A 14,422-nucleotide genomic window follows, 5' to 3' on the forward strand; every position below is an offset into this window, starting at 1 on the left:
GCCGCATTTTTAGATCCTATCTCCATTTTATATATTCCAAGTATTTAGCGTTCTTTTGTGGATGAGCTCTGAATACTACTTCTATGCCTCGGTTATTCTTCTATTCTCAGCGATCTCTGTGATAATGTCTACGTATTCCTGTCGCAAGGTATATGACAATCTGTCCTGGTTTATTTTTCCAGAATGAGCGTCAACTCCGTGATAAAGTAAAAATGGCCGAGACCGTACTTGTCTTACGTGATTTTGAAAGTAAGAAGTAGCGTTTATAATGGTTATTTTGTAGAAAGACCCAGAAAAATTCCATCAACGAATCTTGTGCCAGGAGATGTTGTATGTATTCCTCCTTATGGTTGCGAATTAGTGGCAGACATGCTCCTAATCAGTGGGTCTTGTGCTGTCAATGAAGCTAGTTTGAATGGTGCGTTTAAGGTGTATTTTTTAAAACCAATTTCCTAAAAAATGATACCGAAAAATGCCGTTTTTTTCTAAGAAAACGATAAATTACCTTATTGTCTTCTGGACATATATTGGCAAGATGGAAGCACATATCGTGAAGAAAGTGAAGAGCTTGTATATTTAAATACAAAATGAATCAAAATACTACCACCTTCTCTTTTCTTTTAAGCGTTATCCTCTACGCCTTCCTTTTATTCCGTCTTGTCCCCTCGCCTTCTGTTGTACCAAGTACGTCTAGAAAGAAAATACTAGCGCTGGCTGTAGATCTGAGAGGGGACAATTCACTTGAGAGGTAGCATCGAAGACCTGCGGATAGTCTAAGTAGGCTTTCCTTTGAGCTCAAGTGGTGTTTATTCCAGGATATCGTCTCAAAGCTTTATTAGTAGGCCCTTAAATTTTTAAAATTTTAGAGCCGATTTGTTCCTTTCATAGCATATTAATCTGGCAACCACTCAAAAAAACTTACAATTTTTCCCTATTAAAAGTGTGTTCAGTTGGTGCCATCATCGGTGGAACAATCCTCGGTCCTCCTTAATGGCACAATAAGGCGTGTTTATACCAAGGCATAGCTGGGTATTAGTGTACATAAGGATCAAGTTGAAGCAAGTGTTGGCAAGGCGCTGTGGCAGTAAGGGCAAATTTTATTTGGAAGAGTTTAAGAAGCTTGATTGCTTAAGTAGCCCATTAGAAGGAGGCTTTTGTATTTTTAGGAAGAAATAGACCGTCAATATATCTACCCCCTATTTAACCTTTGTTCATTCTTCCACGTCCAAACATTCATCTGTACAGCACCTATCTATCTATTCCTCCATCCATCCACTCACCATCTCAACCCTCCATCCATCTATTTGCTTATCCAAATTTTCGTTCATCACATGTCTATCCTTCTTCCCACCCACCCATGCTTTAATCTAGTGCGAAGTTAATGCTTGGAAGCCAGTTTTTGCGGGCGCACGGATAGATTGCCTTCTGGATGACAGGAACGAGTAATTTTGTTTTGCCGAGGGTGGTTATCCACATCCTGCAGATTTCAGAGAAACGTGCTCACTATGTTCTTTTATAAAGCATTGCTCGAAGCCATCTGCTGATATGCAGCAGCGTCATCTCTTAGGAAAATTTGAGTTGAGTAGCCTACACCATGGCATTTATCAGCTAATTCTGAAGTTCAAATCATTAAGGTGAGACACCCTTAAGATAGGGACAGCTTATTTCTAGACCTGGTAGGCATATACAGGATGTTGCCGATATGTTTATTTATGTTATTTGATCAAAATTATGGTTGTTGCTATTACTTAAAGCGTTTGTGGGGTAACACCTATCTCGGAGGTCGCCCAAAAAAGGGCCATTAGCAAGGCCTAATGTCGAAATTTCATCTTACTTACTCGTGTGCTTAATCTAAACAAACGACATCTCTTTGTCTTTGATAGGAGAAAGTGTTCTACAGGCAAAGTCTTCAATCGCCGAACTCCCAACTCCTACCACCGATGAGGATCGGAAGATTGATATTCGTCGTCTCTCCCGTCATGTTCTCTTCAGTGGAACTCGGGTACTGCAAGCACGAGAGTCTCCTGATGGACATCTTGTAAAGGCTGTAGTACTACGAACTGGTTTTCTCACTGTAAAAGGTGACCTAGTTCGTGCTATTTTACATCCCAAACCCTTGGATATTGACTTTAACTTGGACAGCTTTCGATTCCTTGCCATCATGGCTGTCATCGCAATCTCGGGATTCATCTACACATGGGTCATTCTTGTAAGCTCATCTTCACTTAAAGCCAATTCTACCTACGTAAGGCTTATTAAAAACCTTTTAGCAACTAATTAAAATAAACAAATTCACATCACCCTTCGTCAGAGTCATCACCAATTAAAGACCAAATATGAGTTAGAGTAACGTTGCGTAAAATTGTTCGAGAATTTGTAAAATTGCAGGTATTGAATAAAAGCTGAGATTGGTGTCAATAACAAATAACCTGAAAAGTTGTTTTTGTGTTTCCGAAATTGTGTGAAGGCTTAATTTCCCCCTGTCTCTAGTGCCATTCCAGTCGCGACTACCCAAACCTGCTAGTTACATTGCCACTACGTAAAAGCAAACAAATAATCGAAAAACCCGGTTACTGATTGAGATGTTTTACACGAATACTGACTCTTTTATTTCCCTTTTTATCTTTATGTGACGATGATTTGTGAAGTGTACCCTCTTCCCTTTACTGCATCTTTTCATCCAATGGAAATGTTGGCAACTTTCACTGGCTACCTCCTTCACGAATCACAATAGGTGCTCATCCTGATTGGTAGTTTAGATATCATCGCTTCAGTACGCTTCTTTCTTCCCTTTCTCCACTTTCGTAAACAACTCTTTTCTTACCTAAAATGAGGCAGGAACTATTTTATTTCAACACGAAAATGCAGAAATTCCTCATTATATTACTTCTCCTATTTGTTCTCATTTTTGGTCGGTTGGGATAGTAGGAATGCTGCTTCATGTACCAGTGTTGTAAATCTGCTTTAGTACTCAAAACCAATCAGTTTCTTGTCTTTATTGGATTGCTTTTTAAATTGCTTGTCAGTATATACTTCATAATAATCTGCAATGTCAATCATAATTTACGCAAGAGTAGTATAATCTATTCTCCGCTTTTTGATTGGTCGTCTCTGATCCACCTGTAAGTACGTGTTGCTAGTTCTTCGGTAATCGTATTCACCCTAGCTTTAGATCTCGTCTTTTGCACACTATTACCACATAGTAGGCGGTTGTGTCAAGAGCAGGTGTCCTGGATCGTGCGCTGGTTACTATTCGCCTAACTCACTGTCCAAACGACTCGCTTTCCACCCCATCCCACTTTTCTCAGTCATTCAAGAAATTATTCAGCTACATCTTAAACAGCATTGACGACTGCGATTTGATATGTGTTTTATTCTTGTCAAACAATGCAAGGCTTCATGTCACCACGATTTTCGCCCATTTGAAGATTGACACTATTGGATGAAATGGGATGACTGCTTACTCCTTGTGCTCATCTCCCTGCATCGACGTTCCTCTCCTAAGTGATTATTGTCTTTTTATGATACTAGCGTGTGATACTCACATGACTACATGCCAGAGGGGGTAAACGGCACTTTGAACTAAGATTTTACCGCTTTGAGAGTTCAAATGCTTTTTCAGAGATGGATTTCTCCAGCTTGGATCTCCGATGGATGCTTATTTAATGAGTGTAGATAAAGTAGATCCATGGGTCTTCTTTTCAGCTTTGACGTCCTCCTCTCATGTAGGACAAAGAATTTTCGCATCGGAGCGCTAAAAATGTGGATGTCTTCTTTCAGCATCAGTACCGATTTGGGGTGGGTAAAATGATACGAAAGTCGCTGGACATTATAACTATCGTGGTCCCACCAGCACTGCCTTCAGTGATGACTACGGGTCTCTACTTGGCACAGATGCGGCTTAAGAAGCAGGGTATCTTTTGTATTAACCCTTCAGCAATCAATGTTGCTGGCACTCTCAATACAGTCGTCTTTGACAAGGTTAGTCAATGGATTGGTGGTGACATCTTCTGTTCTGATCGTGCCACTTTTTTTCTGATAGACAGGAACTTTAACGGAGGAACACATGTCAGTAAGTGGAGTATGGAAAAGTGGACTATCCTGCGACCCTCCCCAACTCTGTAAGATGGAGCAGGTTTCAAATATACCTGGACCTCTCTCAGCCGTTCTGGCTGCATGTCATTCCTTGACATTTGATCTCACCACGTGCAAGATTTTCGGTGATCCTTTGGACAGGGTTATCTTCATCTCTACCAACTGGGTACATGGGCCTGTGGAAATCTTTTACGTTAAGGGTTTCAGATAACTTGATACTATTTTCTGTTTCCTTCCAGAGTCTTCAGGAAAGCAGTCTTGAAGAAGCTGCTTCAAGATTCACCTCACCCATCCAAGCTGTTATTTACAATGCTAAAGTAAGATGATGCATCTTCTGAATTAGCTGACCATTATTTGGTGGTTTCCAGATTGAGAGCACATCGCCATGGCAACAATTAGGGGTTCTGCGACGTTTTCCTTTCTCTCCTACCGCTCAGAGGCAATCAGTTGTCGTGGAAACAGTAGGGAGCGAAGGCGAGATCGTGGTGCTTAGCAAGGGTGCTCCTGAGGCCATAGTTAGGCATTGCGATTTTCAAACTGTGCCAAAAGATTTTGAAAACAAACTGAGCTACTTTGCAAGGCGGGTGGGTTTCAAAACTTGTTATCTCTCTATCCATCCATCCAATCCATTGCAAATTCACCTTATCCTTCAATGCACTGGTCTACCTCACCTTTCATCGCTGCTCTCTTTTGAAGGGTCATCGAGTTCTAGCGCTGGCTTGGAAACCCATTTGTCGTACAACGAACAGTGAATCAGGGGAAAGTGGGGGAGTCTGGATGAAAATCTACCAATTCCAAAAGCGCGAAGATTTTGAATGTGATCTGCGCTTCCTTGGACTAGTTGTACTCAACAATCCCCTAAAACCGGAGTCTGAACCGACAATCAGTGAACTCTTGAATGCCAATTTTCGTGTGATAATGGCTACGGGTATGTCGCTATGGTGTTGTCATACCATTCAAGGTGGGTGTACGCAAATTCACCAATCTAGCAAATATGGACTCTGGCCCTCCTTTTGCGTATTCATCCATGTCTGCTCACCATTACTGGGTAAATCTTGGATATATCCATCCATTTGTCCACCGATCGTCTCCATATTCACCCATCCATTCACCTAGTAGCACAGGATCTATCTCACTTTCACCTATTTATGGTGACCCGAATATATCCCCCTGTTCATCCATTCATGGATGGCCAATTTATCCCTAGACACAGACAAATGAATTGTTTCGATGTCAAACAGTGATAAACTTTAATGCTACTAGTCTATGTCCAGTTGGATCTGGATTTATTCACCGCTCTATACGGTTGCGGCCGCTTCCACCTCGTCCACCAAATCCTGCAAATAAGCAATTCACTGCAGTTAGTGGTGATGCTGGTTCTGTGGAAGTCACAATGTCGGTACCTTCTAGAGTTAACATCGTAGCGACACCTGAGTCTCTTCCGAATATGCGATAAGGTGTAAAGGAACAGTCGGAGGATGAATGACTATGCTATAGGTGTATGTGAAGCTCTAAAACCTAATCAAAATTTCTCGTAATTTTTTTTCATCAGGAGACAATCTTCTCACCGGCGTTTCAGTCGCTCGTCAGTGTGGCATTATCAAGGCGACAGACGTAGTGGTTCAAGTGACTCCCTCAAATAACATCGTCAGAACAGCTTCCTCGTCCCCTTCGTCCTCCTCCCCTTCCTCGTCTCTCCTTACATTTGAGGTTCTTACAACTTCAGACGATTCTGAAAAATTTGAAAATTCTGTATGGATAGGCAAGATCTTGGAGAAACTTGCACAATCGGTCTCTCAATGCATTGGCAGCACCGTTGTTTTCACCGTAGACAGTGGTGAAGATTCTGCTGGTATCTCTGAGAGTCTTCGTCTAGTCATGACTGGCACAACATGGAATTTCATCCGAATGCATGCGCCGCATTTTTTATCAACCGTGAGCTATTACATGATATCAAAGAAGGGCTTTACTCGTGTTTTTGTTCAAAATACATTAGTACTATGCAAAAACAAGATAAGAGAAAAAGGCATAAAAAATTGATGTTACTGAAAGCAATGCAGGTACGTTCAAGTCAATCCGGGAATCTCTGGATTTTGTCTTATTTTATCAAATGATAAGTATATGCAATGGTCAGGCTTTCTAGACGTTAGTTAAATATTTGAAAGGGTGACTACGGAGGCTGTGAATTGGAAACGGCATCACCACTACCGAGATCATCGTTGAGAGGCATGTAATCGGCCGCTTGGCGTACCATTGTCCTCTATTGGCCCAGTTGACGATGTCTAAATTGAACTAGACTGACCAATGGTATGCGTCCGATTGACATAAATATTACTCAATCAAGCGTGTAATATTACTACTTTGGTACTCCTCTTAGTAGCCGCAAGTCCCGGTTTGACTCGAACACCCCACTTACATTGCCATCAGAATAATAACAATTCATATATTCCTAATTACCTTAAAGTGGACTTTATTTGATTTTTTGATAAAAGTTAAATTCATGCTGAGGTGTTTATTACCTGATTTTGGTATGTTTCGCACACATAATAGGGCTAAAATCGTTCTTAAATAAATTAAGCCAATTTGATTGGTCACTGCTTAACCTGTGTCCTCGATTTCCTTTACATACCATCCTGTGTGATTCACACTCTGTGCTGGTATTCCTTTTTTTTTCTTCTGCACCTAGAAAATGCAAGTAATCTGTTTGACCATACGCGAGGACTCATCACTTACCACCACGTGTAGTAGTGGCACTGTGATTTTTGACGTGGTTCAAACGTGCCTAATTTGAAAGTGTAGTCAATGTACACCGGAGCACATTTTGGGGTTTACTATGGAAATAACTCCTTTCGTTTTATGAGACGCACTTGCTGTGATTTCCTTGTTCTAATCCATAAGGGGAGGCCCATTAAATGCAGGCCTCCTGAAGTACGGATAGGTGTCAATCTGTCAGTACATGGAAAGAGTGACGTGAATGGATGGGTAGGGGGGTAATTACGCTTAAATGACTGATCTTGAATGGATCTATTGTGAGATGAATGGATAAACAGTTGATGCGAAGGTGACTGATGGGTTAGCTTGAAGTGATAAATGATCTCGGAATGAAATTATAGGTCCACAATAGTTTTTAGAAAGAATAAGTGAAATCGGAGCGTATTGATACATACAGAATCGTATGATTGAATGAGTGTATTAATTTCGAATTGATAAATGCCCGGATAGACCGGAACACGATGGACCCAGAATGCCTGGAAGAATCTGAAATGAATTGACGAATCAGTAAAGCCTGAGTGATCTAGTAGTGGAGAAATAGAACAATCCAAAATGCCTTGTCCAGGAAGGAATGATGGATAATTTGGTAATCCGTGTTTGGATGGATCCAGAATGGATGGATGAATGGATGGATGTATGGATAGATGGATCCGGGATGGATACAGGATGGATGTATGGATAGATGGATAGATACAGGATGGATGGATTAATAAATGGATACAGGATTGATGGGTGGATTCATGATGAGTGGATGGATAAATGGATACAGGACGGATAGATGGATGGATGGATGAATACAGGATTGATGGATGGATATATGGATCGATATCTGGTGCGTGTTTGATGAAAACCCAGTGGATGGATGGCTGGAATTCCGATAGATGCATAAATGAACGTGGGGCTGACGGGTAGATGGATACGGGATGGATTGCTGCGTCAGCTCCAAATCCAAGTACAGGTGTAGGAGTGGTTAAATGCGTGCCTGTACACACAAAACTGTCGTCCATTTGGACAAATTGATAGAAGTGTGGAGGGATAGGTGGATGGATAACCCACCATCACCTTGAATGGCTCACCCTTAAAGCCTTATTCTACACCCCTTTTCTCTCCAATCAGTTAATGTCACCAATAAGTAAGTATTATCTTCACCACTTTTTCCCATTGTTAATCCACGTAGGAAAAAATTTTCAGTGAACATTTTGTCGCTCTAAACATAGGCAAGAACAAAGAGATTATCTTTACAATGGATGATGAAGTTATTCAATGGTATAAACTCCTAAGTGTGTAAATGAATTTAGGTGGAAAACACCACTTGATATATCTTTGATCGTTCATTACATTTTATACACTCTGACAGGGGAATCATTTCTTTTACATTCGATGAAGGGTAAAATAGGTTCTTTTAGTCGTCAGATATGAATCCCTAAATGTATTTCCGTTCAAAATAACACAGTGGACACTTTGTGGACGGTCTCGAAATGGGCGAAGGGATGAGTGGAAGAGCCTTAATGCCTATAAGGATTTGGGTATAAATTCGCCCCAAAAGGCAGAAAGGAAGGGACAGATAAGTCTGTTGTAAAAGAATACGAGGTGGATTAAAAAAAGCCTTTGAGTAAAAGGATAGGGATAGGTGGATAGCCGGACGCAAAAATCAGAAACGGCTGGATGGGCAAGTCAAGATTGATCAGATGGATGCAGGAAGGGTGGAAGGACATAGGATGAATAGATGGGTGGTTGAATCAAGGATGGATGAATAATTTACCGAATCTACGGCATCGTTTGCATGGACCGACCCGTGTCCATCCATCGGACTACCAGCACATTTCCTGTGGTTTTGCTTTTGGCCGAGATCGTTTCCCCACCTCCACCCACCAGAACGCTTAAGTTTACGTCTGCCTGCCGATGAAATGCACTTCTCTCTGCCATGTCGTGCGATTCTTCTTTCACTTTTCCACAGCCTTCCTCCTTCTTTTAACCCACTCTATCATCACTAGGCGTCTCTTCTACCTAGCCACCCTGTCTGCTGAAAGAACCGATTTTAACTGGTTTTCAAGTCTGCTGAAGTCCCACATTTAGCCTCCTGCAACGCGTACGATGGAGGTGTGGTAGAACAATGCATTTTCTAGATATGGCTCAGGAATGTGGTTCTGCTGTCGAATCACTCGCTTCCAGAAGGATCGTCTGCTTCAGAAGATGGTGATTGATTCACGTCTTGCTCGTCAAAACTAACAAAGGGGTAGCAGCTTCCAGTGCTCCCTATCACAAGTGATACCACAATTAATTTACGCCTACAAGATTTGGAAGGGATCACTGCATGGCTGTAGAAGAGGAGCTGGGTGAATGTTTGTCAACGACTCTCTCTAACAATGACAACAGGCTCGCCAGCAGACGGTTAAGTGAACTATTCACATACTATTGCATCTCACACTCCTCAACCACTCACAACTTCTACTCTGTCTGTCTGTGATGTAATCCGACCGGGATTGTTGAAGGTCACGCACCAATGGAGGCTGAGTTCTATCAGCAACAGTCTAGCCTCATCACCTAGTGGAAAGGAAAGCCATTGTGTAGAATATCACTCCACTTACTAAAATGGATCAGAAAAGAGAAGATCCAAGGTACTGTCTCATTCCTATCCTTGTCTCCTCTTGGCATTAACTGCATCACATGAGATCATGTGTTTGCAGTAACTGAAGCTGTTTTTTTTCTTGCCTTCTGGTACCTTAACCTCCTTTTCGATGGCGACTTTGACGTCTAGCCTGTGACTCTTTAAGAAAGGGATTCTGAATCCTCGGTTGCAGTGGTGAGGATGCATCAACTCTTACCTCATCAACCAGACCCACCCAAATGAAATAGGTGGATGGATGTGAATGCGCTCACAGGTCCTGAAATGGTTATCGGGTCAAATATGGACGAAATCGGGGCAACTTGACTATAAGACAGCCGTGTTTGTGAGATGTGAACACGCCAGGCTAATTTTTGTTCTTCCGCCTTTACTAGGTTGTGTCGTACGGTACCGTCTTCGCTCGCTTCCTCCCTGACGATAAGACGAGCTTGATTGTTGCATTGCAAACAAAGGGAGGTCGTGAAGGTGGTGCACTACGGCGAGTGGGTATGTGTGGTGATGGGGCCAATGACTGTGGTGCTCTCAAGGCTGCCTACATTGGTGTCGCCTTGAGTGACTGCGAGGCCAGCATTGCGGCCCCTTTTACTGCACGTCAACAGAATATCCTCTGCGTGGCAAATATCCTCAAGTCAGTTTACTGTCACGATTTATTTCTTACCAACGGTTTGCTGGTCGGCAGTGTAAACTCCGTCTTTGTGATGTATTAGGGCTTGTGCTGACGGGTATTTACTCAGCTTTCTGACTACTGAAACGTTTTACTCAGTAGCGACACGCCAACCTCAAACTCCCACATGTTACAAGGCATTGTAGAGAGCCGTGCGATTTACAGCGCGAATTCTAATGCCCTTCTTGTATTTGCCCATCAGCACCTGGGATTATTTATGTATGAGCAATTCGGTGATCTCTTCCTCCGACTTCGAGTACATCGTCATCCTTTTAATCAATTTAGCTTTCTCCTCTCCAAATATCAGAGAGAAAGCAAAATTGTATCGAAATAAATGAGGACTTTTGCGGGAGTTATTACTGATTTCTAGGGAAGGGCGCTGCTCCCTGTCAACTGCAATTGGGTCTTTCAAATACATGGTCCTTTACAGTTTTACCCAGTTTTTTACAGTTCTTCTCCTTTATAATGTAAGTCCCACTTTATTCCTCCATGTGCATCAAAATAACCCAGTTAAATTTTCTGAAGCATATTTAAGTATCATCTCCTCTAGATTGGCAACACACTCACTGATCCTGAATACCTAATCATCGACCTGTTTATTGTTGCACCGCTCTGTGTTACATGTACGTTCATCCCGTAAACACTACCGCCAATTGTCCACATAAACACATTGCATACAGAAAACAAACACTTTTTGCTCTTTAGATGCAGTAAGTCGACCATGGGAAAAATTGGAGGCCAGTACAATTCCACTTCGACTAATGACTCCTTCAAACCTCGCTTCTGTTTTCCTTCAACTCTTCCTAGCTGTGGCAACACAGATCGTTATTTTCATCGGGGTTCAGCATCAACCCTGGTAGGGCAATTGGATAGGGTTAATCACTCGTGAGCTATTTAGGTGGAGTGCTTTTGAACCCACTGAACATAGCCTAGACAGTGCCGGCTCTTACGAAACGACTAGTCTCTTCTACTTCTCTTGTTTTCAATACATCTTCATGTGTGTAGCTTTAGCCAAGGGTCCACCATTCCGAGACCGGGTTTATAGAAATAGTAAGTTCAAGTCACCTTATTCACGGGTTCACACCACAGGAATCTTCCTACTTAATGTGATAATCCTTGTAAATTTCACTCTGGGTCTGCTAATCTTCCCAACGAAGCCGCTTAGTGAATGGGCAAAGGTCAGTTGTAGCTTCTCTTTGTGCTTAGTAGAAATAAGATAAGAGAGTTCAAGTTGACTTAAATCGAACACGTTATTTTGCAGCTTCTTCCTCTGTATGGCCCGAACGATGTTGGATTTCGGAAGAATGCCTTCTCTATCGCTATAATCGCAATGGCTTTTCTCCACTTTATGATGGCTATCGCCTTTGAAGCACTAATTGACGTGGTCTCGCACGATCGCAGCGCGACACACTATTGAAAAAGTTGTTATACAAGAGCAATCTCTCTTCGTCTAGAGAAAAAGCGATGATTACAGCAGACATTCCATGGCAAATTGCTCACTTACTAGTTTGTGCCGTGATTTGCGTGTACGACCTCACTTTTAGACTCATTAAAACAAAGCACTAAAGGTCTATAACGGTTTTGTCCTTCTTAGTATAATCCTCAATCGTAGCAACCAAGAATCATTCATTTAGCAATAAATTAAATGTCTTAAATAAACAAAGTTTATAGGGTGTGAATGGCGCCAGGAGGGGAATATGCCGTCACGTGATGTATGCAAAGTGTGTGGCTAGTTACGAATGGATTCCATAATGAGAAAAATTTTATCATAATTGACGACTACTGACAGACTGGAATATATGAAGGTGGCTGTTGTGATGTAGTGCGCCTAGAGGGCCACCACTAGTATACTTTAACGAAATCCAAAAGACAGCTATCACAAAATAAGAAAACTGTCTAGCATCCAGAATATGACGGCACTGCACACGATAAACTGCTTGCAGATGCTTTTGGATTGATCTCACGTTTATTTAATGGGTGAAAATTTCAGGGGCCATTCAGTTCGAGCAAGGACATTAAATTAGACTCAAGTGCACATTTCGGAAAGTAGGAACGAAAAATACTAGTTCGACACTTTCCTACTTCACTTACTTTAACATCCGGAAATCAGATCCAACACAGGCAGACCTATCGGTACGACTGAACAATCCTTGATCCGACTACCTCAATACTTCACGAGTTCAAATGATCGCGAAAAACCTAGCTGTCGTTATTGTTCCGCTGGAGATTCAGGAGTCTCCCGTCCACTTCGTCGCACAGCAGGCTAAACGCCGTTTCTTCATGTTTGAGTAGGCGCTACATATACTGCCTAGGTGTTCAAACGAAAAACCGCTGCTGCGTAGAATTAAACTAGGGGCAGTATCTTCACTGACAAACGCATGATGAAGCGCAATTGTACCATTCACACCGTCTACATACTCCAGCACTCCCATCATTCCACCGAGCCTAAGAGTGACATCCAGAGGACCTAACAGCCTCATTAGCAGTCATTACAGCTGCCACTAAGCCGATATTCCCAAAAAATGCCCAAAAGAAAAATCCACTCTCAGGTTGGATGCGAAGTGGAGCGCCACAAATGCCCATGGTAGTCACAGGATTATTTTCTTTACAAACACATCGATGTGCAGAGAGTAGTTACATGAAGTCATCAGAGTCATAGCCATCCTCATTGGAGCGCATGTTCTCGGGAGCAAAGATGCGATCATAGGAGCGCCGCTCAGCCTCCAACTGGCGCTGTCGCTCCACTTCGCGCTCCGCTTGCTCTCGAGAGCGCTGAGCGGCACGGGCGCGTTGGCGCAAGCGTTCATCGCGCGCCTCTCGCTCTGCCTGCAGGTCAGGAGACTCCACAATCGTTTGAGTGCGCTCCAATCGGTGGAGCACCTCTCCCACGCGTTTCGCTACTACCGTGCGACGCACGTTCCGCCCGTTGTGGAAACTCACTTGACCCACCTCCATATCCGGGGTCTTCTTGAGGTTCTCCCACATGGTGTACACCACTGTTACATCGTTCTGCTTGCAGCCCTACCCTCAAGGGAGATACAGAGGTAGAGTTAGATTCTTTCAATTAATTCGTCTAGTATAGAGACCAAAAATATCGACGATTCAGCTTGACTACTCCAAGACCTAATTAGAGTTATGAAGAAATTCTACGAGCGTATTGAGGCAGGCGTTTAGTACGTGGAAAGGGGAGGGAGGTAATGTTTCAACTCAGTTCCACTATCTATTATTCGATTTAAAAAGTTGGACGAGCGGGAATGACTGGTCAAGTGGTCACACATTCTAAGGCAAGTTATGACCTTAAGAGGAAGAAAATTGCAAAAGTTTTGGGTAAATTTTACCACTTAAAGGGGGAGCTCAGTGTTCTGCCATAAGTTGGGTGTAAATGGAGGATCCACCAAATGAAAAGACAATAATTGCATCAAAGATTATAAAACTTAGATATAAATCGGCAACTGACCCAACAAAGTCATCCAGCTTCAATAAAAATACTTGCTGCTCACACTTCCACCCTGTAAACTCGATGGTAAAGCATATTTAAGAAGGGGGAGTGGATTTAAGCGAAAAATCACAAATTCTCCACAAACGCACCAGTCAAAAAACAATTGTTGACAATGCAAAAAAATTAATTCCCTTACCATGATGCTGTTTTGTTTGCACAGTTGAGCACAGTCCTGAATAACTGTCTCGGGTATATCATCCAACGTTTCTCCTTCCCTGAGACGAAGGTACACATGGGCAGAAGACATTTTATCGACATGGAACCACACATCTTCCGGCCATCCCCATCGAATTAATTTGTCATTTTCGTGCTTATCTGCACCCATGTATATGAGATAGGGAGGCGAAACAAGCTCACACTTATAGTAGAGCACCATTGCGAAACACTAACGATTTCAAGATAGTGTCCGCTTCTCATTGGTCTATTTCTGTAGAGGGCAATACAGTCATCATCATTTTCGGAAGCTAGAAACGCAGTCGTTAGCATTCAATAATCCAATTTTTAGAATACTGCAAGAGTCAAAGTTTACTTAAGTAAAGGTTGTATCAATAAAAGCTTAAAGAATTTCAAAAAACATTTTGGATTTTTACAGAGATGCGCAAATTACCAGTGGGATTTGTTCACTCCGGAAACTCATTTTTGGTAAATTGGAGAAGCTTTGAGCTTATACGATACTCACGACTGACGTCAAGCATCCTTTGATGGGTACGCTATCGCATCTACAATGCGCCTCAGTGACAAACATTGGCTTTCACCGAGGTAAGAA

At 42.3% G+C, this 14,422-nt stretch overlaps 2 protein-coding genes across 2 annotated transcripts; one reads left to right on the forward strand and one right to left on the reverse strand. All coding sequences in view use genetic code 11, as the record gives it.

Annotated features, from left to right (window-relative positions):
• Window positions 1-587: 587 nt before the first annotated feature.
• Window positions 588-11,574, forward strand: EGR_04363 (putative cation-transporting ATPase 13A3; the record flags this gene model as incomplete). Its single annotated transcript, XM_024493612.1, has 13 exons — window positions 588-684; window positions 1,884-2,209; window positions 3,730-3,981; window positions 4,043-4,261; window positions 4,335-4,412; window positions 4,464-4,679; window positions 4,792-5,023; window positions 5,648-6,030; window positions 9,868-10,173; window positions 10,708-10,780; window positions 10,863-11,013; window positions 11,086-11,335; window positions 11,419-11,574. 13 exons carry the CDS (start codon window positions 588-590, stop codon window positions 11,572-11,574), a joined length of 2,739 nt encoding a protein of 912 aa, XP_024351933.1.
• A 1,217-nt stretch (window positions 11,575-12,791) lies between these two features.
• On the reverse strand, window positions 12,792-14,032 carry EGR_04364 (Coiled-coil domain-containing protein 25; the record flags this gene model as incomplete). Its single annotated transcript, XM_024493613.1, has 2 exons — window positions 12,792-13,178; window positions 13,793-14,032. 2 exons carry the CDS (start codon window positions 14,030-14,032, stop codon window positions 12,792-12,794), a joined length of 627 nt encoding a protein of 208 aa, XP_024351934.1.
• Window positions 14,033-14,422: the final 390 nt, after the last annotated feature.

Source organism: Echinococcus granulosus (assembly GCF_000524195.1).
Source record: "Echinococcus granulosus chromosome Unknown EG_S00027, whole genome shotgun sequence".
Lineage (NCBI taxonomy): Eukaryota > Metazoa > Platyhelminthes > Cestoda > Cyclophyllidea > Taeniidae > Echinococcus > Echinococcus granulosus.